This window comes from Dipteris shenzhenensis, chromosome 19, assembly GCF_047967505.1.
Source record: "Dipteris shenzhenensis isolate YYH24624 ecotype China chromosome 19, Dip_SZ_1.0, whole genome shotgun sequence".
Classification (NCBI taxonomy): Eukaryota; Viridiplantae; Streptophyta; class Polypodiopsida; order Gleicheniales; family Dipteridaceae; genus Dipteris; species Dipteris shenzhenensis.
Genome location: NC_141614.1, coordinates 18,613,157 through 18,640,905, shown reverse-complemented (window position 1 = coordinate 18,640,905; position 27,749 = coordinate 18,613,157). Strand labels below are relative to the sequence as shown.

Here is a 27,749-nt window from a genome sequence, read left to right as displayed (position 1 = left end):
GATTCGGGTTACGAACGTGCCTCCGCTATCTCTCCTTCATTAAACTTCTTAGTTGTGAGATGATTCTCCACGTTCTGGATCCTTGTCTGATTTTGCGTCTCATACTGACTCTTCAATATGTTCCAGGTTGCAGTTACCTTAGATGTATACCGAATCAAGGTTAAAACACTATTAGTAGTACTTGTAACTAGGACACATAGAGCATCTACGTTTCCAAGCTCATAGAAGGTCAGCATTAGGAGGAATCATACTACCCGGATTTGCTAGGTCGGGGGTTCCTTGTGGTTATGGGTCCGCAGTCCCCAATACTGTCTCCAGAACTCATATGAATCCGGAATAGCAAACTTTCACAAAGTGTAGTTCGTACTTCAGTGAAGGTTGGTGGGCGAATCCTCAACGCTTGGATTGTTGGTGCAGCAGTAGCTACTAAACTCGAGCCGCTTCCTATTGAGACGCTTCCTATTGCCATCACTCTGTATGCTGTTAGAGCCCTCGTCTCTCTTCTATTCTTCGATCCTTAGAGCCGCCTGGGCTCTGATACCATGTTAAATTACACAGCGCAATGGAACAGAAACTGAACAAAGAATAGAGAGTACACAGCAAACTGGAGAGGAACAGACTTTTTCTTCAATACTGATGTAGTAGAGATGATGGCTCCGTCCACCCGTGCACTCCCATAGTGGAGCTTAGATGGAGATTTAGATAGATACTAGGTGAAGAGCTACTAGTTGGAAGATCTCATTTGATTTGAACTGATCTGATACAATGGACTGGGGAGGTCGCCTCTTTATAGCTATGAGGACGGTAGTCGGATCAACATAGTCGGTGGAATCGACCAATCGACCTCGTCGATGGAGCCGACCAGTCAACCTAGTCGGTGGAACCGACTAGTCGTCCATGGAATATTCAAGGAATATTCCCTATACCTTCGCCTCGGGGGCTTCCGCCCCCGAACCCCCACCAAGGGGGCCGCTGGCCCCTATAAGACCCCCCAGCTCGGGGCCACCTACCCCCTAGGCCCCAGCAAGAATAAGGGGCTCCCACACAATTACGTTTCTACCATCAACGGTCTCATTGATAAACCTCATCTAACATGCAAGTCAAGATCCATCCGATGTCCTGGGCTCACACATGGCTTCTCCTCATATGGGGGCCTTACAACTTGAGCACCTTGGACCACTAGTGGTTACCAGGAGGGTGGGGCATTGAGCATATCTAACATATATAACTCTACTTTTATCCATTTCTACTCCATTTGATTCATGTATCTATCATGGACTTATTTAATTAATGTTTTTCACATTTGTGTGTACATTATATCGAACTTTGCATCCATACTGACAAAATATTCATGAAAACAAACAAAAATTCGCTTTAGTTTATCAAGTCATCTAATACCATCCAATCATTCATTTATGACCTATAACTAAATGCAATCCATGAATAGTCTATTGAAATGCAATCCACATAGTCAAATAGAAGAGGCATTGAAGCTTACATAAACCAAAAAACCCACAAAAACCCAAAACTACCAATGCAGTGGCATGGTCATGGCCTTCTACAAAGAAGTTCTCTCTCTTGTGAGAGCAAGCCTCACCTCTTGCAACTTCAACACAGGCTGATGGTGGGTAAACCTATACTGCTCTAGATCAAGGCCAAAGGCTTGCATAAACACATAATACATATGCTTGCAAGTCAAATATGATTTTCCAACTCCTACCCTTTCTTCAAAGTCTGGACATGTGCAATTTGGTCTCTGCTTTATTGACACTTCATATCGGGAAGAACCAACTAATTTGCTGCTGTTGCTTTCTATCACAAAATCTTCATTTTCACCAAGCTTCACCACCTTCCTCTCTATGACACGTGCATCAAGGGTCATTGCAAGATGAATCTTTTGCCATGATTCCTTTGACAATTTTGATCTATAGTATGCATGGGGTGGTGACACACCTAAATCTTCTTGGGCCATGTTTTTGCTTTAACCAACACATTCATTCCTTTCTTCATTGCCACTAGAGCCTACATTTTCCAACTTGAATCCTATAGATGTGAGAGATAGTCAACCTCTTCTTGTGTAAGGGATGTTCCTTTCTGCACAGGCCACATATTCGGGATGGTATCTAGTACTGGACTAATGTTGGAGTCAACATTCCATGCATGCGTGCATGTTGTATTGCAAAACCACACCATTTGGGATACTGGCTGGCCATAAGGATGTTTCCTTGTAGCAAAGAAACATGGTGCTGGTACTGCCAGAGTGTGTTTTGAGATAATCTCATTGCACTTTCTTCTCTCAACTATTACCCTAAACACTTTACCCGACTTCCTACATTGGTCCTTCGAATTCCCAAAATGTGTCTGCCACCTTTCGCTCCACCACCCTTTTCCCATCTTGTTTAGCATGAACTTGTTGTTGACCTTATGAGCTAGTTTTTGTTCTTTCATGTTCATTGCTACCTGTCAATATCCTTAGATGATGTCCTCTACTTTGCCTAGGTTGGTTGACATGATCATATTCTGGACTGTGGCTAGTACCCTCCTTAGATCCGCTTACCTTTGCTAATTTTCTTCTCTTTTGATAGTCTCCCAATCAACTTCAAGGTGTGTTCTCTCATTGTATAAAGGGGATCCAACTATCTTATCCCTAATGACATGTACCACCTCTAAAGACTTGTGTGTCTTGCCCTCTCTCGCTCTTTGTTGCAGGGTTGCTATGGATGGACCATGTCCTATGTGTCTTCCCTCATCATATGCATTTTGCTTTGCACTTTGGATAATTGTGTTGCATAGATCACTAACTGCATCATCATATAGAGAGATCTTTGTTTTGAACCCTTCTTCTGCTAGCCAACTCTGATGTTTTGCTTCTGAGAGATTCATAGTTGGTATTGGGGTTGCTCCAAGGCTTTGGATTTCCTACAAACGATGTCAATCCACAATTCTATCTCAAGTGTCACTTTTATTACAAAAATTAAACAACATCCTATTCTACTTGCATCCCTTACCGCTCCTTCAAAATTTCCCCAATCTTGAATTCTTACTCCCCACCAACTGAGCCAACTCTCCATGTAATGTAGCTCGGCTGCTCGAACAATTTCTCGCCTCCAAAATGCATGTATCTCTTCAAATAGTTGGTCTGCCTCCTCCCTTGTTTGATTCAAACGCCATTGCTCACATAACTCCTTGTACTTCACATGATGTCTAGTCGCTACATGTCTCGTGTCGATGCAAACTTTGCTCCCAGTGGAAGAGGCATGACCACTCCCTTCCTTCTATCTCACAACCCCCATTGAATACATGTCATATTTCCAACCACCCTGCTTGTGCTTCATCAGCCATAAATCCATAAAAATTTGCTTTCAGATAGTCGAACCGTACCATGACCTAGTTAAGGTTCTCCTAGAAGAGTATTTGTGCATCTGTGTCCTCTTCTTTTATTTCACATGTGGCTATATTGAGCACCTCCCCCGCAAGCTACGATACAAAGAATATAATACAAGATCAGCATGCAACATTTAGCAAACAAATAGTATGGGAAAACCGTAGCAAATTATGGAATATTAAAACTTGGATCATAGACATGACAAGCAAAAGTGCTCTAACCAATCACTCTCCATGTGTGATCAAACATCACCTAGCTTGTCTTTAGATCACCGAAACCATCGCGATTAACTATGTCAACCCCTGAAGTTGGACCCTTTGTGGAAATTTTGAACACCAAACATCTTTCCTCCTCAAACACCTGTCCAGGAAATCAGCTACAGTGAAAGAAGTCATACATGCATTTTGGTTTCAGCTCCAAGATACTATCTAGCCCTCCATTTCCAAGTAAAGTTGTCCTTTTTGCCTTCCCAACAATGTCTTTCAGCGTGGTTAAAATAAAGGCCGAAACCCATTTATCATTTAAAACTTCCAAACACCAAGAAAGAAAATGACAAAGGATTTTGAGATACCTGCACGTTCTTGCTAGAGGCTCCAATCTTCCAAAATGTTGTACAACTCAACATCACTAAAATGAGACTCTAGAGACCTTTCAGAATTCATTACCATTTCCTCTATTAGTCTTCGTGTCACATCCATTTGTATTTTCCTTGTTCCAGCAATGCAATTTAATTGCATGACTTCTTGCACCAATGATGTTATCTTCATCAAGTTCTTCCTTGATATTCCAAATTGTACTTTGTGTGCATGCATGCCTCCATGTATCATCAACCAAGTGAATGTCGCATCGTGGGGCATGACATAGTGAGTTGTACTCTAGCACACACTAATACACATAGGTACTTTCTTGCAAAAATGGCACCTTAGAGACCCTCCATCCTCGACAGAGGGCACCATGCTGACATTACACTTCTTTCCCAATAGACCCTTGAAAAGAGCATCATTCTTCATACCATTGTTCGACAATTTTGGACACACTGGATTGTCACATTCAAAGGCACCTACACATGAAGATTTGTGAACTGTGCCTTCAAATGCTATATTGCAAGTTATAGGCTTTGTCCACAAGTGGCCATCATATTTGAGCTCCATACCCTCCATTGGTCGATCTGCTCTTTGGGGGGGCAGCTCAAAGACATAGTCTCCATTATACTCTCTTTGGAGCTCATCCACTTGCACAATGCGCCCACTCCTTCTCACTAATATCGCTGAACTGGTTGATGCACACTGAGAAAGTATGTATTCTACAACACTGGTCCCCTTTGATCTTGCACTTTTACTTATGGAGGGTTCATCCTCTTTTGTGAACAATATCTTGTCACAAATAGTTTTAAAAGGAGCCCGACTGGATGAGGAAACCTTGTCTACACTTGTTTTTCATGCAGGCATAGAGGAAGATACACTTCCAATATATGTGTGGTCTTTACTCCCGTGTGAGAGAACTGGACACTGACATTGTGGATTTCCACTCTACTATAGACATCACTTGGATTGTCTCATCATCGTCTTGAACACTCACAAAACATTTATCATCACTATATTCATCATCCTCGACATATATGGTGTATGGATCACTTTGAGCCATTTTCTATGAGGTTGTCCTCTCTGTGGTGGACACTATATATGGTGTGTGGATCACTTCTAGCCATTGCCAATGAGGATGTCCTCTCTATGGTGGACACCATATACTTATCAGACAAGCTTAAATACACGATGAAATGTATACCTCCTTCCATGTCAGTGTGCTCCACCATAGGGACCAAAGATTGGGCCACAAACAATATCAACAATCACAGCATTGAGTCCATCAAATATGAGGCCTGTAGGAAGCTTATTAACCAAGAAACTTTTGTTCACAACTTTCCTTCCTTCAATGGGATTTCTACATCTTGTAGCAGGCATTGAGCATCAAATGCAATGGTTGCAATGGCCATTGTAGAACTTTTATACACAGGTTTGTGTTTTTCACTATTTGCTACACCCATTAGGAAAAAGATAGTAGATAGCAATTTTTAAACATAGATATCAGATGATGTAGGAGGAATAGAGTAATGAAGGGAACTAGGAAGTTGTAGACCATCGAATGAGCTATGACTTTGTTTTTGTAATTATGTCAATTCGATACCTAGAGAGAAAGATATGTTTCATTTTATCTCTATGGTTTGTGTTTTTCACTATTTGTTACATCCATTAGGAAAAAGAGAGTAGATAGTAGTTTTTGAACATAGATATCAGATGATGTGTGAGGAATAGAGTAATGAAGTGAACTAGGAAGTTGTAGACCATTGAATGAGCTATGACTTTGTTTGTGGAGTCATGTCAATTGGAGACCTAGAGAGAAAGATACATTTCATTTTACCTCTATGGTTTATAGTTTTCACTATTCGTTAACACAATTTTGGAAAAGCAAGTAGCAAGCTATTTTGTACCATAGAGATCAGAGGATGTGTGAGGAATTGAGTAGTCATGTAAACTAAGAAGTTGTACAATAGTGAATTAGCTATAAATTGTATTCTTACAAGATTTTGCATGAAGTTGTCTTGTGAAAGATATGGGTTGTCAAAAAATACAATGTAGAGACAATACATTATATGATGGTGGAAAGTGTCGCCATAATTACATTCATGTAGATTGTGACCGCTCGCCTAAATTGTGGCCGCTCACCTGGTTCCGCTTGCCTAAAAATATTACCCCTCCTAAGGTCGTCCAACACACCATCCCTATGATGGATGATGTTAGACCACCGTTTAGGCAAAGACCCTATCCTATGAATCCCAAGTATCCAAATATTGTGAGGGAAGAAATTCAAAATCTCATCGATGCGGGATTCATATATGAGATCAAGAATATGCATTGGGTATCTCCCATTTGGCATCGTGCTTTAGAAAAATGGCAAGATTAGAGAATGGGTTGAGGCCGGATGCTGAGTCATCATGCCCAACCATCTATTCTTGTCATCAAGTGACCTTTACTGTGGATCGTGTGGGGAGGAGTTTCGAGAATAGCTATCATTGTCCTTCATGCATGCAACCACCAATGTTAGCACCACTCCCCCCTTTATCAAAACCCATCTTTCCTCTCAATCCTTTGCTTCATTGATGATAAACATCCTCTTGCTACTTCTTTGTGCTTTGCCACACCCTCCTACTCTTGTTTGCTCTCGTTTTACCCTCATGCTTACCCTTGCAGCCGCCTTTGCCTCCCTTTCCTACTCTCCTTAGCACTCCCACAACTTTGCCATGGTTGTATTGGCATGAGTGCATAAGAGGTTAAAATGCCATAGGTGCACTACAACACACTTGTCTATTTTTTATGCTCACCTTCCAAAACCATCAGTATTTCCATCGATATTATCCTTTGCTTCATTGATAATAAACATCCTCTTGCTACTTCTTTGTGCTTTGCCACACCCTCTTACTCTTGTTTTCTCTCGTTTTACCCTCATGCTTACCCTTGCAGCCGCCTTTGCCTCCGTTTCCTACTCTCCTCAATACTCCCACAACTTTGTCATGGTTGTATTGGCATGAGTACATAAGAGATTGAAATGCCATAGGTGCACTACAACACACTTGTCTATTTTTGACACTCACCTCTCGAAACCATCAGTATTTCCATTGGTATTATCGATAGTATTATCGTAGGTACTTGACAAGGTCGTTGGATATCCCCTTTAAGTTTAACAACAAATATCTAGCTTCCAAAGCATTCTGCAAGAATATTAGGAAAGTCGGGCTCCAAGCTATATCACTCCATGAGGATTAGTGTGATTGGTGGGATGCAGCCATTAGAGCTGTTGTGTGGGTGGTCATTTATTGGGAGAAGAACAATTGTGCCTCTAAATGGAGAAGAGAGGGCATTTTCTTTGTCAGGGGTTCTCTGAGACATGCAATGAACCTCATGCCAGATGACCTGGTGGCTGTAACACTTCTGACCAAAATTGAGTAGTAGTTACAAGCTAGAGAATTGAAGGATGCTAGCCAAGCTATAATGTTTAGCTGTCTAAATTGGTTGAAGCTGGTGGATTTCCACTCAATGTATCTTACAGTTGCAGGGGGAAGTGGACACCCTCCAAGCTACTCAACATACTACTGACATGAAATTTATGTGGCACTAAGACATCTTGGAATGCCGGCAGGTGGTGTCCTAGAGCAAGGCCACTCTACTAGATGCACAGGTGTAGAGCCTCACCAGACCAAATGAAGAGGCTGTCCCCATGAACCCCAAGGGACCCAAAGTGCTCACTGATGCCATGAAAAATGAGCTGATGGAGACTTGGTGGCAACACATTGATGAGTTGGCCCACATCTTAGTGCCCGACTACAAGATGCTAACAATCCTATGCCACGATGATCACAACCAAGGCAATGTAAGTAGCTTGTCTACCATGTAGGCCTAGCAAGCTATTCCAATAGAATGCACTTGCTCCACGGTCATGGAAGTCAACACTACCACGGGTAAAGATACCACCCGCATGGATATGTAGACAGTCGCACATGGCCCAATAGCCATGTTGGATATGCCTCGCCAATTTGGCAAGGAGTTTGTAAAAGAACTGGCTAAGGTTGATGTCCTGGGCTTTGTGTTGGTGGCTGATTTAGGTTAGAGCTCCACTGTGCAACTCCTCGAGTCAGAGGTTTACAAGGAGCTCTGATCCTTGTGCTGGCAGAGGTGCAACCATGCCATGGGCTTGCCAGCTTCACCTTGCTTGATATACCCAGCCACACTGCTATTGCCAATATGTTGACCAATTTGTTCTAGGGCTAGATTTTTTACAAAAAGTAGCCATATCAGGGAGCTTTGAATGCTTGAGCTTGCTGAGGAGGTATTGTATATTCTTCTTTGAGACCTCGGATTTTCTAGTGGTGCTAAACATCATCTCCATCTCAATGGGGAGATCTATTGGCCCCTTCTTATGCCCATCCATGGGCATAAGTAACTATTGAGCCATAAGCTATTCGGAAAATGTATATCCCCCTCTCTCCACTCTAACAATGTCTCATAAGCCAAGTGGGTGAGAATGCTATCACCATGAGGGTGAGTGGGCGTGCTGCTCCAAGGAAGTTGCACTACTTCCATCAGGTGTGCAAACCTCAGCCATTCGTGCACATGGGTAGGAGGAATGTTGAAGTTGGATAGTAGATCATACTAGGAGACAAAGGAATACTAAAGCTACACTTTAGTGGGATATGATTAGAGAGCGTTGTGTTAGCTAGATATTGCCTCCTCACACACATCCACCATTCTTCACCCAAGCATAGAATTTATCCAACCTCCTAGCTCAAAACTCAAGGCCCTTCCTCCTGTTGGTCCATAACCATCTAATTCTTATGGGTCCAACTCCAAACAATTCATGAGACCAAACTCCAGACAAAGTTCAGCATAGGAAATTTTGGAGGAGTTTGAATAATCATCATCCATCTCAGTGAAATTCCAATCTCTGTTCAACAATTAAATGCCACTAGAGAGATGGGACTTGAGAGCCAACCAACATTGGGAACGATCCCCAGAAGCATTAGGAGCATAGAATTTTAAAATATTGAATTGAAACCCTTCAATGAAAACCACTGCAGCCAGAAACCAACCTTCGGGATGCCTAAAATATTCCTTGATGGAGCAAGACCTAAACAAAATAGCACAGCCCTTGACCTCTAATAGGATAGTTGCAAAGTACATCAAACCCTAGTTTCCTAAGCCACCCAAACGGGGTCATATTCAATGCATATGAGCTCTTGCAGTAAACAAATATAAGCCTTGAGCTTCTTGAGAACCACAATGCAACTAGTTTGCTTGATTAGGTTGGAGTGCTTAGGATGATCCTAAGTAGGACTCTCCTTTTGCATGTCATCCAAGGACAACGTGACTTGATTAGAACAATCAAACTTTGTATTAGGTGGAACTTCAATCTTTTCTCCCAAAATTAGATGGGTTACATTGGATGGCTTCTTAGGATACCTACATGGAAAGTGGGTTGTCTCATAACAAATGAACCATGAGTTTGGAAAGGCACCGAATTTGATTTATTGGGCAATGACCAAACCATGTGGTGTGACAATCTTCACAAGTCCAAAGTATCCTGCGCTCTGTCCCATAAAATCCAAGCTGTTCTAAGGTTAGACAATGACTTAGATAGAGGTGGAACAAGGAGAAACCGACCCAAAGAGGGTGCAATAAGCTCCACATATTCACTGAGGATGACATGTAATTTCAATAGACTAATCCAAATAGGACTTTCTCATGGAGAGGCTCTAAGGGGTAACCAACACTAAGGCTCTAGTAGATGTGAAATACTTGCCGACCAACTCATACCTAAGCTTCTTTGAGGCCATATACACCAAGAAAAACCCTTGCCAAGAAACCTCACAAATACCCAATTGACATAATATCACACTCAAAAGATAGAAATTGCTCTAGCTAAATTGGGGATGGGACCCTCCTGAGATACACCTGCCCTTTGCCTTCCTTGTAAGCTTGGGTTTGACGACTCCCAAATCAATCTTGCATGACACGGTGTGTTTCTTCCTAGATTCAAACTAGGGCTTCTTGGTGACCTCCCTATCTCTTCTTTTCGGCTCTACATGTAGCAGCTTTGATGCCATTCCATTGTCTAGCTCAAAAAATTCCACTTCCCACCCATTTTGCAAGGACTTTAGTATAAAAATGAGACTCACGTCCTACAAGGACTGTCCTTCGCCCACAAGGTCAATCCCGTCACTAAGAGCCCCATTCCTTGAAGTGGTCTTAGCACTTGCCCTCAACACATAGGTCTTATCACCAGACATGTTCACTCCAATTGTGCTAACATATTAGGACTAATCAAACCCATCTCAAGCATTTCGCCCAAACAAGATGAAGGCAATCAATAGAGGGAGAGGCAATCATGCCACATCATCAAGACCCCCTCTTCTTCACAAAATCTTCAACAAGCCGTAACTTCCAATCCAGGAGGAATTTGCATACACTCCAAAAAGGAAAAGTGATCGTATTTTTAAGCTCTACGTGCCTGTCAAGTCAGAATCATTGCATGCAATTAGACACTACCAATATTGAAAGAAATCAATTGGTAAGACCTTTGCAACAAATGGAAAAGCAATGCATGAATACAAAAGCATGCCAAAAGCACAAGTGCATGAGATGACCATAGCACGAAGCATGGCATCCACACATAAAGCATCAACGCACATGGAAGAACGAAGCATCATGCATGAAGCTACACAACAAAGAAGATTGCATATTGAAGAACCAGCAGGTCAACTACGTGAAGTCATCATCAAGCCATGAGCAGAATGATAGCAACAAAATGTATTGAGAAACCAAATCCTTGCCAACCTTGCCTATATTTTGTAATCAAACTTGACCACCTCAGAGTAGCTATAAGAAAGCACCCAGGGGAGCTATTGACACATAGAAACCACACCTAACCACCTTGCAGTAGCCAAAGGATCATGGCACCAAGGGGAGGTGTTGAGAGTTGTGGTGCCATGAGCACATGTAGAGCAAAGGTATGAGTAAAGGGCAAGCTGCCACATGGCATGGAGTAGATATCCCACATGTGAGCAAGCAAATGGATGTAAGTACCCTCACCTATAAAAGGGAGGTTCATTTGAAGTAATATCAATCAAGCACTTTGCACTATCTCAAGATTCTCTTTATGATTCCAAGCTAATCTATCTTGGAACCTAATTGACTTGAGGTACATGTCATGAGCACTCTCTTCATCATGTTTCCACATAGGTTCCATCCACCTTAGAGTGCTCCATAGATCCTCAGGCACACATGTTTTCTCATGGGATGACTCCACTGCAGGCCTTTTCTGGTAAGAAACCTTCAGCTGCACATTTCAGAGTTTTTGGATGTGACTGTTTTCTGCATGTCCTTGATGCTAACAGGACCAAATGGGAACCGAAGAGCCAGAAATGTATTTTCTTGGGCTACAGTGAAGAGGTAAAGGGTTACCGTCTCTATAACCCTGTTATCAAGAAGGTAATAGTAAGTCGCGATGTGGTCTTCTCAAAACAGCCGCATCAATTGGAGGAGGATGCTTCCTCCCAGACAACCAGGACCAAGATATCCATTCAGTACAATCACCAACAGCAGACCGAACTCCCCCAACGGTGCTTGGGAGGATTCAAGATAAAGAAGAGGAAGAAGAGCTTGCAGAACCACAACAGCAACAACCATTCCTGAAGTGGGTAAAGCAGCTTTTGGATGGCAAAGAACCTCCAGCCATTGAGGAGGAACCATCCGAATACCGCCGGTCCAAGAGATTAGAGGAGCAAAGAAGGGCGCAAGAACACTTGGTCAAATACGCTTTGATGACAAAGGTGATCCGTGCTGAAGAACCCAAGTGTCTTGAAGAGGCATAGGGTGATGATAGGTGGATGGAGGCTATGCAGTCGGAGTATGGCTCCATAATGAAGAACAACACTTGGGACCTTATGGATCGACCACCAAAATGCAAGGTAATCGGCACCAAGTGGGTGTACAAGACCAAGTCCAAGTCTGACGGCACGTTGGATAAGTACAAGGCTCAGCTCATGGCAAAATGATTCCACAGGTACATGGTTTTGATTATCAGGATACCTTTGCTCCCACAGCTCGACTAACCACAATTCGTAGTATTTTGGCTTTAGCAGCACAGGGAAGTTGGCCCGTGTTTCAAATGGATGTAAAATCTGCCTTTCTGAATGGCGATCTCAAGGAGGAGGTATACATGGAACAACCACCAGGTTTTGTGATCCCCGGTTCATAAGGTAAAGTCTGTAAAGTGAAGAAGGCAATTTACGAGCTGAAACAGGCCCCACGAGCGTGGTACCAGGGGATTGATGCCTACTTTCTGCAAAACGGGTTCAGGAGGAGCCCATCTGATGCAAATTTATATATCTACAGAGAAGGAGGCACGTGTATGATCGTGGTCCTTTATGTGGACGACCTTGTCATAACAAGGAACCATGAAGAAAAGATCTCACAAACAAAGCAGTTGCTAGGAAGAGAGTTTGAAATGATAGACCTCAAACTGATGCATTTCTATTTGGGGATTGAAGTTTGGCAAGAGACAAAACAGATCTTCATCTCACAGCTGAAGTATGCTAGAGAGATACTGAAGGCATTTGGCATGGCTGAGTGCAAGACAGTTGGCACCCCTATGGAGGTTGACGTGAAGCTCTCAAACGAGGATTCATCACCACTGGTGGATGAAGCAAAGTACAGAAGGCTTGTGGGCACAGTTTGATTTACTTGTGCAACACGCGGCCGGACATCAGCTTTGCCACTGGTGTAGTAAGCAGGTTTTCCAATAAGCCCCAGGAGAACCATTGGAGGGCAGGGATGCAGGTGCTGAAATACGTCAAAGGCACACTTGATTATGGCATCACCTATACCAAGGGCAACACCTTGACCGGATTCTGTGACTCGGATTGGGCAAGAGACGTGGACATCAGGAGATCAGTGACAAGTTACTGTTTCTCACTTGGATCTGGAGCTATGTCATGGGTCAGCAAGAAGGAACCTACGATTGCTCTTTCTTCTACCGAGGCTAAGTACAAATCAGCTTGTTTTGCTTCTTGTGACGTAGTGTGGTTGAGAAGGATTTTAAGGGACATGGGTGCAGTGCAGAACAAGCCTACACAGCTATCATGTGACAATCAGAGTTGCATGGCGATTGCAAAGAACCTTGTGTTACACACTCGCACAAAACACATTAAGATTCAATATCACTTCGTACGCGAGCTCATCATGGATGGAGAGGTCAACTTGGTGTACTGTCTGACTACAGAGAATGCTGCGAACATCTTCACAAAGGCTCTTGGAAGAGACTTTCTAGAGAGGCATCTTCATCGACTTAGCATTGGGCCAAAAAAGTAAGTTCACTTGCGGGTGGACATTGAGGGGGGGTGTTAGATATCAATGCTCCACTCTTGTGTAACTACACGAGACTCGGCTAACTCTACTTGTAAGCCTCCCATATGAGGAGAAGGCATTTGAGTAGCTCGGTTATCCGGTAGGTCCTGGTTTGGACACCAGATGGGGGCCATGTGTGGCCTGATGTCTGGACGGCTTCAGATAGAGTTGGCACACTGCCAACTAGGCTACATGCAAGTGTGGGAAGGCATCCCATGACTGACCGCACTAAGGGTAGATGGAGCATTTCCCGAGGCAGCCCACTCTCGGGTTGCGGGGCCCGTTTGGAGTCCCAGATGATCTCGGATAGCTCTAGGCCGAACGGACACTGTAGGTTAGTTGCTCTATTTTGTGCCACGGTTCTAACGTGTGGTCGGTGGCCTATTTCAGTACCGACCTCCAATCGGCCGTTTTGGGACAGACTAGGTCGGTCTCCCAATTGGGTCTAACCGACTACAATTGGTGGCTATATAAGAGCAAGCCCGTGAAGCCCATAATCATCACTGGCTATAGCAACCCTGATTCCTTAGCATCCAGCCTCCATCCTCTACTGTTTCTAGCACGCCATTGAAGCTTCTCACACAGGAGCGCATAGCTGGGAGGCAGCGCCATCTATTGTATCAGTTTTATAGTAATCAAATTTTTTATTCTCCATACTATCTGCTTCTCTCTCTTGTATACGAGATCCTGTTATCTGTTGAGCACAGACGTTGTATTATTTTCTTACAGTGTGCTAGCATGCAAATAATTGTTTTGTAGAATTGCATATTACATGATGTTTTATCTTATTGTAGGGATTTTAAGGGTAAGTGGAGATTTACTTCATATATGAAATGCACACAAGATCTCATTTCTAGTTGTTGAGTCCATTTCGCTTGCCTGTTTCTCAAACAATGACATGACCTCATTCACTATCTTTCATGTGCAAGCCCAAAGAACTCAACCAAAAACTTGAAGAATTATTTTGTGCACAAGCCCAAAGATCTCTACAAATGGTATTGTATTGCAAATGTTCAAATGTCCTTTTCAAAGGATGCCTTGAGTCATATGTGGAGTCTTGCTTTTGGATTGCACGAGCATGCATGTCATTGGGATTGTGATATTTGTATGATAGATGGCGATTCAAATGGATGCAAGTCTATGGACCCTCTGTAGACAAGTGAGAGACAAGTCCTACAAGGGTCTAATGACAAGTTCTATGCTCTAAAGTGTGTCATTGGACAATATAGTGGTTGTGGACCTTGGAAGTTGGCATTATATCCAAAAAAGATACATTCATCAAACACCCAATAATTGTGAAGATATTTGAAGACATAGACATAGGAGTTACTATTGATCAAAAGAAGAAGAAAAGAATGGTTCTAACAAAGAAGGAGTCATCTACTAGGGAACTTATTGTTTGATTTAATTCTCATCTTATGGATTTTACCAAGCATAATCCCCCCCCCAATCTGACCCCAACCCACCCCCGAAACCCCTTTTCCCTTTTATGTTAATTGCCTCCCTTCCTAATGTGGAATTGTGTGGTCTCTAGAAGCGTATGGGCGAGATTGGAGTCGGCCATCCAAAACTCAGGCTTCATGGCGAAGTTCTTTCTTGGCTCACAATGGAAACTGGCCCTCACTGGTGACATGATGAGATTTCCATCAACGTTAGATGCATGCTAGCCATATGTTAGGGCAGCGACCTGCATGGCAATTTGGGATATTCAAAACAAGATAATCTTTAAGCGAGTGGTCCCAGTGGGCCAAAGAGAGACTGCCATCTTGGCACTTGTCAAACAAAACCTTAGGGATCTAAGCTGGATTACCTAGAAGTTAGACTCCTTGGTCAGTAGATACCTGTTGGTAGTAAGAGCGGGGTTAATTGGTGGCTAGCTCCCTTTGATGCTGCTTGCAACATAGCCCTGGGGTAGACAACCCAATCTTAGGCCAATTTTTGTAAAAAATATATCTTTTTTGGTCAGGGCTGACCACCCTCCTAATATACTTGGCATTTTCTTTCATTAATTTGTATGTTTTTTTGCCTCCCATCCCCATCTATCAATAATTTTCCCTCCCTCCACATATTAGATTGATTTCTCCCTCCGCTAGGTATTTTCACCCCCTCTCACTCTTCACAACCAATCAATAAAAATTTTGCATTTTTGCATGAAAATGGGGACATAATTCCATCTTGTAGATTGAAAGATAGCTAGTACGATTTTGAAGTTCCTCACACAATATAATTAAACTTAGTGTGCTTTTATATGTTTGGGTTCAAAAGATCATAAAGATTTTTGGGTTTGTATTTTTTGTTGGTCTATAATTTTTGCATCATTTAAACAAAATCTAAGTGCTAATCAACTAAATGCAATTGAAAAGTTGGCATTCACATGTCAAAATGATAGTTTAGAGAGGGTACAAGAAATTGAACATATGAGATAATCAAAGAACGTAAGCAAGAAAAGTGCATGGGTGAATGGGTTTTGGCTAAGCATGTGAGGAGCCAATGAGATGCAAGTTTGTAGATTGGGGAAAAGGACCCTATTCCAAAATTATGTATAAGAATGCACATGGGTGAAGTGTGTGGTGTGGAAGAGGAATTCAATAGTTGTAGTTGGATAACCTTCTGGCTCTTTTGTCTCCTTCACACCCTATCTCTTTCTTCCTTGAGAAGCACACTTTATTCCTCGAGAGTTTCCTTCTTTGGAGAGCCGTCCACCCTTCTTGAGAATTACTTCTCCCTTTGACCATCCCAATCCATGTTTTTTATAGGGTCATATGTCAGCTTGATCAATGTGTCCATGGTATGGAATATAAAGACTTAAAATGTTGCACAAACAAATTATAGAAAAACTCATTGTTTGTCAAACTTTTGCTCCATCATTTACACATTCTATCTACCATCAACTTACAATAGCATTTCAAAAATAAAGATTTGATATTCACATTTGAGATAAAGTTTGGAACCTATATAAATAATCACTCTTACAAAAGACAATTCAAATTGAGAAAAAATCATTTACCTTCCAATGAAATCTTTGAAAAAAAGATAAATTCTAAAATTTTGATATTACTTACACTATAAATAAGATCAATGTTAAATTCAATAACTTTACATTATTTGATTTTCATAAAAGTGGAAAGGATCATAAATTGAAAGAGCTTAAATACAATGTTTCTATAGAGCTCTTCACTTTTTTTCGTAAGTTTCTAACTACTAGTAGTCTCCAACACAAGAGTTAAATTTCAATTATGTACTTTTTTAAAGAGTATATATCATATCTTTCAATATGTGCAAGGCTATGTTTTAGCTTTCAATATTGTGAGGAATTTATGAACCAAAGGCTCAAATATATCTCTATTTAAGCTTCTAGAATAACCTTTTATGTATCTAAGGTCGAGTTTTATGTTTAAATATAGATTTTAAGCTTTTCACAACCTCAAATTTCAAATTTCTATGCATATCTACTTAAAGTCACTACCATTTGTGTTCTTTGAGTTCCTTAAAAAAGGATATAACATTTCCTCTAAATAAATACTTTTTGTTGCTCAACACTCAACAAACATTGCCTTTTCCATTTTAAACACTTGCTTTACACTAGAGGGGGACTCTAGAATCCTCACAAGAGAGTCATTGATGTTATGGGAGTATTATCTAGACAATTACTTTTCCTATAAGACCTAGTTCATACAATGCATGAAATGACTGATAATTTGTAACAAAAAGAATGTACAAAAAGCTATTTCCTACAAAAGGTGTTTTTTAAACAAAATGCTTTATAATATTGTAAATCACCCAAAAATTCACAATGTGTTAAGGTGTCACGTCAACCCCCCGACCCTAGACAAATCGACTAAATGATTAAAATTTTAATTCAACTTATGACTTATGTAACCTTCATGCACTAAGAAAGAGACCCAAAAGATGAGAAATAAAAGGAGGAACTCAATGGCAACTAGATTGTGTTCATACACACATGCAATAGCATGAGGAAGACCTGAAGAAGACACAAGGAATCTAAATGAGATGATTTAGACATTCATGATGAGACCCCTAACCTTCCCAAAAGGTCAAAGCTCATGCATGCATGGGTATGCCATAATCCATGAGGGCTATTGCTTACATCTCCAATGATGTGAACCAATGGTGCTTAAAAGCATCATTTAATAATGTTTTGCCCAAGAATAGAACTCTAAACCAAGGTTAGATGAACTCGAGTCACTAAGGAGAATTTAGACCATCATTACTATAAACCTTATGTCATAATTCCTAAACTAATCTTGATTCAAATATTATAAGGTAAAATTCTTATATCATGTTTAAAAGATTTAAAGGGTGATTTAAATACTAATATAGTGGAAATCTTATTTTCTAGCATTTTGAATTTTTATTTTAATGTGTAAATGGTAAAATCAAATTCGTTTTTTAAAATGTTTTTAAGGGTTCTATGAGGGTAAAAGTAGGATTTGGTACCAGTACACTCAATTTGTTTTTGTAAAAAAGTTGCAAGTAGCATCTCTGATTAAAGTTTTGCAAATGAAAGTCAAAATAATAAACTTTATACATTTGGATTCTGCTCTTGAACATCTATCCATTGATATATAGCATGATATTTAATTTCGCAGATTACACTTGTCTATAATTGAAAATAAAGTGCTCGAAGAGCTTTAAAGCATGATGTCAAGGACATGCTTTTTTTGTCCACCTATTCTTGTTTTCACTAATGATTACTAGACTCTAGAGGATTCCACTATATAATGTAGACAATGATAAGTACTATGATAGTTTATTGCAAGGCTATTGAGATGAATTCAGCCTAAGAGAAGTGAAGGGGAACTATATGAGAGAAATATAAGTTGCAGACATAAGCACACTCCTTGCTCCCCCTTTCAAAAAACAAATTTATCAATTGAAATCTATATACTAAGTGCTTAACAAGTATCTATCTTTTCATTAAAACAAAAGGTAGTTTACTTAAATTACTTGTTAACTATACTTGTTTTCCATGCTTTGAAAAGTTCTCTTTTTAAAAACTCTCAAATCTTTATAACTTAACATACTTATATGTAACTCTCAAATGTTTAAGATGTTGAAGAACACTTTATTAACCTTTTGGTGCTTGAAAACATATCCTAAAAGATGGAAGCGTAGGACATGATGGGCTTTCAATCTATGAAGGGGCTTGTAATTCGTAAATTCAAAACTCTAAAGTTTATTGAGGAGAGAGATATATATCCCACATGTACGTAGGGGTTTTTTTATTATCCCTTGAGTATTGCATTTTATGATAAAGTTATTATTATTATTATCCCTTAAACATGGGACTTTATGGTAGGTTTCTTAAGTGAATCTCTCAAGGATAAATGTAAATGCTCTCTCACCATGTAAATGGATAGTTTACATCATGTGTTTGCAACTATCAATAATAAGCTATGAGCTTGCAAAGGTTTGGCAGCTTTCAGGATAATTTATATTGCCACGAGGTATTTGCCTAACATCCCTCTTTAGATTCAGTATTGGGAGAATATTTAGCCCTAACTTTTTCTTTACAATGTTGCATGACTTTGGGACTTGCGGATGGTTATACACAATCGGATGCATTTAAAGATTCATAGTATATTGTGCCCCTAGTGGTAACGCTTTCATCTAGATGTCAAGAACCCATCACCATATGCACCTCATGATTAGCAAGAAATAAAAATGCCATTTTCATTACAAGAGTACATGTGCCTATTAGAATCTTGAGTAAAATGCTTTAATCATGCACCCTCATTATCAGCTTTATTTAATGTACCATCAACGACCATTGTCATCTGTTCCATGAAACATCGGTCTCTATAATATCTAATGAGGGATTCCTAAATCCTTCCCTAAAGTGGTAAACGTGCAAAATGAAGTTCTCATAAATTCTTTCTAATTCATAACGATTGTAATACTATTATTTAAATAGTCTTTTCATTCCTTATATCCACCCCCTCCTAAAAAAGTCATTCATGAACAACTCTTTGCTCATGTAATCTACCCCATGGTTGTGTTAGTGTTTCAATTTACTATCACGTTTCATTAGCAAACTTTTCCAATGCTCACTTATATCATATTAAATGCTTTTGGTGATTCTAAGAAATCAACTATAACTAGTGCATTAGAACTCAAACATGAACTCCAGTGGATGTCACACTGTATTTCCTTGAGTCAACAATGTTGTTCTCTAACCATTCGTGAAGCTTTACTAGCAGGATAGTACTTGTGCTTGAATAGGTTGTGCTACAACCATTTTTATGTCCCTATTAAGGTAGCAATGTTGAATTTGGAAATGTTCACGTTATGATAGTAAGGTTGTGCTACAACCATTTTTATGTCCCTATTAAGGTAGCAATGTTGAATTTGAAATTCTTGTCATGATAATACATGCCATTACACCCTTGATGATGTAGCAAAAACTTCAATTGTGTCAATCGTGAAGCTATATGCTTGTTGATCATGAACTATATGCTTGGTGACCAGGAAGCTATATGCTTGGTGACCGTGAAGCTATATGCTTAGTGAAATGTGTTGACCAAGAAGCTATATGCCTGGTGAGGTAGTAATGTTTCAAATATTCATGTTCTATTAATGCATACATATTTTGTACAATGGACTTTTCTTTTAACCTTTTGAGATTTTCTCTATTCGATAGTCATTCTGAGGTCATTCTTCCATTTTTTTAGCTTTCTTGCACTCTTCTAATTAGATGTAGACAACATGTACACTTCAAGAGGCATCCTAAGAGAGTTGATACAAGAAGAAATAGTCAAAAAAATACATAATTGCCATGTTCACACAATATTCAACTATATGTTATCCTTAGATGCAACAATTTAAACATTATAGGGAAGTCTGTAGGTCTATAGTTCGTGACGAGAAATTGTGTGGGAAGGTAGATAGTGTGTTTTATTTAATGCATGGTACTATGGTGCTAGTAAGTAACTTCAATTCCCTAATTTTAGTATAAGCAATCATTTTCTTATTTGTTTATTCTTTTGTACATTTAGGGCTCCATATTTCTTGCATAGGGAATTGAAAATCAATAAAATGAAGTTTAAGAAGAGAATCTACAAAAAGGGTTAAAAAGTTTTTAAGAATCTTCACTTTAAAATTTATGTTGGAATCTTTACCGCCTCCTTAGGGAGGGTGGTTTGAACGTGCTCTTATACAATTGAAGGAACCTTATTCTTATATAAGAGAATGAAATTTACTCCTAATACATGGGCTTGGGTAGACTAATGATTATTTCGTCATGCTCTCTAGGGCGCTCTTTGCACTCATGTAAGAGGGCATAAGTAACACACCATCCCAAAGCATCACCATAAGATGAAGGAGAATGACCTTGATGAGTTATACGTTTTGAAGAATTGTGGGATCTAGGTGAATGAAGTTTTGACGGTGGTATCCTCTCTTTTAATAGTAGCCAATCACCAATACCTTGGAGGCAGGGAAGGTGCTAGCCTAGGAACCTTCAGGTTGGCACCTTCTTGAATGTTAAGGGGATGGGGGAGTTGGAGAGCAGAGCATCCTAGATGTGTTAGCAATTGTAAAGTAGTTTTTATAGATGCTGAGAATGATATAGTAGTCTATGGAAGTGGGGTTAGCGATGTGACGATTAAGAGGTTTTTTTGGGGAGAAGGTTCTACCGCGGGCCTTTTACGAGTGTCGAGGTCCCACGGGAGCTCCAATCTTGATCTGGCACCTTCAGCCTAATCAGCTTTCTTACTGAGAAAGTTGACGGTGACGTGCGACTTCATGGATGACGTCTTCACCAGGAGAAGGTGCACAAATGGAATCGAATTCCGACCGAGTGTGGACCTTGACGTGAGAAGAAATCGCATGGAGACGGTTCTGTGATGGAGGGGACGTAGCTAAGAAGAGGAGAGGAGAGGAGAATGTTTTAACGTGAGGCCACAAGGCAGCAGGGCGCTGATGATGGGGGGTAATGAGACGTCGATAGTGGGGATCGAACTCTAAAGAACCAACAACGAGTCTCGGTGAGTTGGTTACGGGGATCGAAAGCAACACATGCAACAACAAGTAGAGAGAGAGAGAGAGAGAGAGAGAGAAGAAACCGAGATGGATGAAAACACTCGAGGACTAGAGCCACAAGGGGAAACTCACAAGGAATTGAATCCTAATGGGCATTCTCCTAGCCATTGAATCCTAATAAGTCAACTCACAAGGAATTGAATCCTAATGGCCATTCTCTTGGTTGTGGCATTTATCCCACTACAGAACTGCAATCCGTGGCCCTTCTTCTTCATCCTATGCAACGCTCGTTGGTTTCTTTGCTTCTTCTTCAACAACAGCAACAACAACAGTGGCTATGGCGATCGCTTCCTTGCCCCCTTCCTCCTTCCCCCGCCGTTCCATCCTCTCCCCCTCCTCTTCAGGTTTCTTCATCTCTTGCGAGCTGATCTCTCGCTGAATTTCTCTAGTTTTGATTCGTTCCAGATTTCGATTGGCCGTTCTGTCGAAATTGCTCCAATTGCTCGATTTGCCCTTCTGAAATTGCTCGAATCGCCCCCCTGACGGGCTTTCGGCTCTGGCCTTGCAGCTCTGCTCATCGTTTTCGCCTTGCTCCGCTTCGGGAGCGTTTGTAGTCATGGGGCTTGGTCAGCAGCTCGTCCGCGCGTGGCCGAAGGTTTTGCCGGGGCTGTGGCGTCCGATGAGGGGAGATGCTCTGCGATTGGGACGAAGTTCTTGGCGAGAGGTGGAAATGCCGTAGACGCCGCCGTAGCCACTGCCCTGTGTCTGGGAGTGGTGAATCCTGAGGCGAGCGGCATTGGAGGAGGCGGTTTCCTGGTGCTGCGAATGGCGGATGGGCAGGGGAAGGCGTACGACATGAGGGAGGTAGCACCGGCTGCAGCTTCGGAGGTAAGCAATGGATGAAATTGAGAGCGAGAAAGCGAGGATCATTCATTCTGAGTTGCAGCACTGAAAAATCGTGTCGAACAGAACATGTATGACGAGGATTCCGATTCGCATGTCAAAGGAGCTCTGTCGATAGCTGTTCCTGGCGAGGTAGCCGGCCTGCATCTAGTGTGGCAGCAGCACGGGCGTCTGCCGTGGGAAACTCTCTTCCAACCGGCCATACGCCTCGCGGAGGAAGGCTTCGAAGTGCGTCCTTACCTGGCGACTTCGATCAATTCGTATGCATCTTCCATCCTCGCAGACGAAGGATTGAGCGAGGTTTTTGCTCCCAACGGAACCCTGCTTCAAGCCGGGGACATCTGCTTCAACAAAGCGCTGGCCAAGACCTTGAGAGCGATAGCGGAGCAAGGTCCGGATGTGTTTTACAGCGGAGATGTTGCAGAAAAGATGGTGGCGGATGTGCAAGCAGCGGGAGGAATTCTAACAATGGAGGATCTTGCCGCGTACAGCGTGAAGATTCGTGAGCCGATCGAGGAAGAAGTTATGGGATTGACGATTTTGAGCATGCCGCCTCCATCTTCCGGCGGAGCTTGCATGATTCTGGTAAGCTTCTCCGACGAATCTTCCAAGAAATTGGGAGCGTTTTTCTCCAATAGATTTGGAGTCCGGCGAATTTCTTCCAGCGATTGACTGATTCTCAGGTTTTGAGACTGTAGGTGCTCAACATCCTGGCAGCTTTCGAGAATCCGTTGCAAGCAGTGATCGGCCCTCTCGGAGCTCATCGCACGATCGAAGCTTTTAAGCATTCTTTTGCCGTTCGCATGAATCTCGGCGATCCTGATTTCGTCAACGTCACGGACGTGCTCGCCGATATGCTCAATCCGGCGTTCGCGGCCGAGCTACAGAAACTGATTTCCGACAATCGAACGTATGCTCCGACGTTCTACGGCGGCAGGTGAGCTCGGTGATTCGCCAGAATTCGACGAACAGGAAAAATTGTGCTGAGGATTCGTCAGAACTCGACGAACAGAAACTTGTTGCGAGTTTGTGATCGATCGGTGGCTTTGTGTGCAGATGGAATCGGCTCGAAGACCAGCTGCAGGATCACGGCACCAGCCACTTCAACATCGTCGACGACGAACGGAATGTTGTGGCGATGACTACTACAATCAATTACGCCTTCGGAGCCAAGCTCCGCTCGCGATCGACGGGCATCGTTTTGAACAACGAGATGGGAGATTTCTCCATTCCGACCAGCGATCCTGGCGAATCCCCTCCCGCCAAAGCCAACTTCATCCGGCCCTTCAAGCGTCCTCTGTCATCCATGTCTCCGACCATCGTTCTGCAGGCAAGATTCTTGCTCACAAATTTGTGCTCGTTTTCTTAGAGTCCGATTGTTCATTTCGCGCGAAATGAACAATCCGACGCTCCATTCTTGCGTCGGAATGTTCATTTCGCTCGAATGAACAATCCGCAACTCCAACCATAGTTCTGCAAGCAATATGGCGCGCAAGACGCCAACATTTCCTTGCTCGAATTTCGCTCGTTTTCTGAGAATCAGCACCAGTAATCCCGTCGGATTAATTTGTTCATCTTCCAACGGAAATCAAAATCGACGGGAATCACTTACAGCAAACGGTGATGTGAAACAGGACGGAGAATTCTTGGCAGCGTTGGGAGGGAGCGGGGGCGTGAAGATCATCACGACGACGACGCAAGTTTTTCTGAATCGCTTCTGGAAAGGCTATAGTGCGCTACAATCGATTGTTCATTCAAGGCTTCATCATCAGGTTTGGATTCGGCTCTCTTTCGTCCTCTCCTTGTTTCTGTCTCTATCGCTGTTTCATTGTTGCCAATTCTTTCAGAATTTCTGTCTCCTGCTGTTGCGTGCACGCTGTTTCATTGTTGTCCATCCTTTTCGATTCTCTATTGTGAAATCAGAACACATCCTGCCATAGAATTCCCATCAGTCCAGCACAGGAAACCCTCGGCCCCTCACATTCATGCGTCCGTTTTGTGCTCCGTCGCTCCCTGTTTAATGAACGAACGCCGCTCTCTCTGTCTTTCATTTTGTGCGCTAGCAAATCAGGCTACTGCACATCTTGCCTCAGTAGAGCATCGCCTTCCCAAAATGTCCATCTGTTTTTGTGCTCATTATCTTAGTTTTCCGCGAAACCACCGCTCTGTCGCCTTCATGGATGTGGTGCCGGTTGTGTGTTGCAGCTGATGCCGGACACGGTGGACTACGAGAACTGGACGACAGCGGTGGGCGAGCAGATCGAGGAGGACGAAGGGCTGGTGGAGGTGTTGGAGGAGCTGGGGCACAATGTGACGGGGACGACAGGAGCGGTGTCACAAATGGTAGTACAAGGAGGAGGAATAGAGATGGCGATCGATGATCCGAAGCTCTTGAAGATGAAGATGAAGACCAAGCCGAAGACGAAGAAGACGATGGGCAAACTGACCGCAGTAAGTGATCTTCGCAAGGACGGCTTCCCTTCTGCCTATTGAAATTTCCCTTATCAATCACCTCTACTCTCCCAATTAATTTTCCTTCCTTCCGTCACATAAATTTGTATCCTCAACAACGGAAATCAGAGCCATTTAAGATGCTTCCCAGGAGTCTTTTTTGCCTCCTTGCAGAGGAAGTCTTGCCATTTCAGATCGGAAGCACACAGGAAGTCTATTGTCATTTCAGATGCTTCCCAGGAGTCTTTTTTGCCTCCCTCCTTCCACTTCTTTTCCTGAAATTAGGCCGGCTTATATTAAACACCCAAAACTACAAGGGGCATATTGCCCGTACCCTCGCCTGCAACCTTGAATGATAAACTCAATTCCAGTAAACACGAGCTCAGCAGTGAATGGTGAATCTCGATTAGTGAAGCTCTCTTGCCAGTCAAAAGAGAGAGGTCTGTTATTCTACAACTTCTCACTTACTTCTCAAAAGAGAGATGTATGGTATTCTTCTATGCCTCCTTTAAGGGCCCAATTCTTCCTTTGTAAATTTGTGCTTCTAATTATCAATTTTCAAATAAGGTTCAAGCTACATTAATCCATTAAAACTCTCATGTGTCCTACGCTATACACACTTTCTAATATACTGATATGTATGCTTTCCAATATAGTAGGAGCCAATGCCCACACTCAATTGTGCACTCTTGTTTGCTTCTAAGTTATTCTTTACTTTCATTCACTTTGTTGAGTAGAGCGGTTTTTTTCCCCCTAAAAGGATTAATGTATTATGTAGGAAAAATTTTTCGATTCAAGGTATATAGCACCACTAATCCTTCCATAAAAAGTCACAAATGACTACGTCAATCTTGCTCAATGATGTCTTTGAAAAAGGAAATGCAGATATAACATAAATTGAAAAAGAGGAGAGAATATGCTTGGCGACAACAAGACGCCCAACAAAAGATCTTATTTTCCATCTGTCAAACTTCATAGCTAGCTTCTGAAAACATCAATCATATTTGACCTTAAGAGATAATCCAATGCCTATCGCTCACATCCAGATATCTCAGGACTTCCCTTGTATGCAATCACCTAAATTCAAATTTACTAGTCTAATTAGGAAGAATTTCCCATCCAAGCCTTGTAGTAGTCTTTGCTTTAGCAATTCTAGAGTCAGGAACAAGTGCAAAGTCATCAAAAACCCTAAGAACACTTATGATATTCTCCTCTATATTGAAAATAAAGTTTGTGTTGTCATTTGCAAATTGACCCATCTGGCAATGGAAGACCCTCAATAGATCCCAAGTTCTGATAATGATCCAACTGACAAAGAAGGGATTTAGAAGCAATGGCAAAGAGAAGTAGCACCAAGGGACATCCTTGACAAATAGAATAATGGAGAGGAAATATTTGATAATAAGAACCATTTAAAGACAACATAGAATACACATGAATGAAAAGGGTATGGGTCATCCTACAGAAGCGACCCCTAAATCCTAATTTCTCCATGGCTATAAAAATAAAATCCCAACTTATTCTATCATAAGCTTTTTCCAAGTCTAAATTAAGCATCACAAAACTATCATAGAGCAACATAGCATCATCTATTGCTAGCAACACATTAAATGACATAATGAATATTTTTGCCTTGCACAAATCCATATCGACTTGGGTGAAGAGAATGAAATTAACTCGATTAGCCATGGCTTTAGCCAAGACCTTATATGCACAATAAAGCATTGAAAGTGGGCACCATCGACTTGGTAAGAACACGTTTTGACTTGTAACAATGTGACATCTAATCTGAAAACTGTAACCTCAAAAAGAGAACTCTAAGGGAGCCTTTTGAAGATTCCCTTTTTCATGTAAATTTCACGCTTTTTGGAAAAATATGGGCATTTTGCGTGATGGCTTTTGAAAATACACTTAAAAACCATGTTTTTTTGAAATTTATTGACAATCTTTTTCGAATAAACGAGCAGAAAAACCTTCATCTGGAATACCAAAATTGCATAAAATACATTAATTTCTCTAAACCATTACAATATGGGCTTATGCATTCAATGCAGATAAAAGGGCCATGGCAAAGCACATTTCAAAATCCCAGAAAGCTACAAATTACATTGTTGCACAAGCATACATGCCATTGATCCTACAAAGAACAATACTCATCCTCTGATTCTACATCTTCAAATGCACTAAAGCCAAAGCTTTGCGGGTTAGAAGTTGTAGAGCCTTCCTCCTCCAAACTATCCACTAGAATATTCTTTGAGTCAACATAGCCAAGTTGAGATGTCACCCTTTTGCTTGCATGGCATGTCTTAGCTTCAAGTTCCACACTGCCTCCAATCAATGTCTTTGGAAATTTTCAGGATAATGTTATGTATTGTGTCCCCTTTGGCAATTGCCCTGCTTGTGTTAATTGAAATACATATACCAAAATATCTAACCCAATTCCTCAATCAATGATATCATCGACCAAGCTCTTCCTTGCTTGCTTTATGCAACCAAACTATATGCTTGGTCAATGATATTATTGACCAAGCGAGCCAAAATCTTTAGAAGCTTTAAATTATTTCAAAAAAGTAGATGCATGATTTTGCTCTTTTGATATTGGAAATGACCTCAAAAGGCCCCAAAACCCTATAAAACGATGGGTACCTTCCGATGATTTTTTGAAAAACCCCAGATGAGAAAGTGTGCGCTTGGCTCTCGGTCGATGATATCATCGACCTGGTGCACTTGGCTCTCAGTCGATGATACCATCGACCAAGCATGCACCAAGTCGATGATATCATCAATCAAGAGCCGGGCGCACGCTTTCCCATCCGAGATTTTTCAAAAAATCATCGAGAGGTACCCATGTTTACAATTGTTTTTAGGGTTTTGGGCCTTCTGAGCTCATTTCTAATGTCAGAAGGGAAATTTTATGCATCTACAAAAAGTTTTATTTTTCTAAAAATAAATAATTTAGAGGTTTTGGCTCACTCAGTTGATGATATCATCTATTCTTTCTTTATTGGTGAATATAAGTTTTCCATTAGACTTTCTTTATGTGATTTAAAAGA

At 41.5% G+C, this 27,749-nt stretch overlaps 1 protein-coding gene across 1 annotated transcript; it reads left to right on the top strand.

The window, feature by feature from the left end:
• Positions 1 to 21,619: 21,619 nt before the first annotated feature.
• Positions 21,620 to 25,266, top strand: LOC147890178 (glutathione hydrolase 2-like). Its single transcript, XM_087390504.1, has 7 exons — positions 21,620 to 21,746; positions 21,911 to 22,230; positions 22,312 to 22,830; positions 22,944 to 23,182; positions 23,302 to 23,575; positions 23,880 to 24,017; positions 24,451 to 25,266. The coding sequence occupies exons 1-7, from the start codon at positions 21,680 to 21,682 to the stop codon at positions 24,736 to 24,738; spliced, it is 1,845 nt and encodes a 614-aa protein (XP_087246630.1). The 5' UTR covers positions 21,620 to 21,679; the 3' UTR covers positions 24,739 to 25,266.
• The last annotated feature ends 2,483 nt before the right edge of the window (positions 25,267 to 27,749 follow it).

What these genes read in the sequence shown, in the direction of transcription:
- LOC147890178 (XM_087390504.1), top strand. Translation starts at nt 21,680, where the DNA reads ATGGCGATCGCTTCCTTGCCCCCTTCCTCCTTCCCCCGCCGTTCCATC. An exon ending in CCTCTCCCCCTCCTCTTCAG is followed by an intron (nt 21,747 to 21,910) that starts GTTTCTTCATCT and finishes CTGGCCTTGCAG; the next exon opens with CTCTGCTCATCGTTTTCGCC. An exon ending in CCGACGTTCTACGGCGGCAG is followed by an intron (nt 23,183 to 23,301) that starts GTGAGCTCGGTG and finishes CTTTGTGTGCAG; the next exon opens with ATGGAATCGGCTCGAAGACC.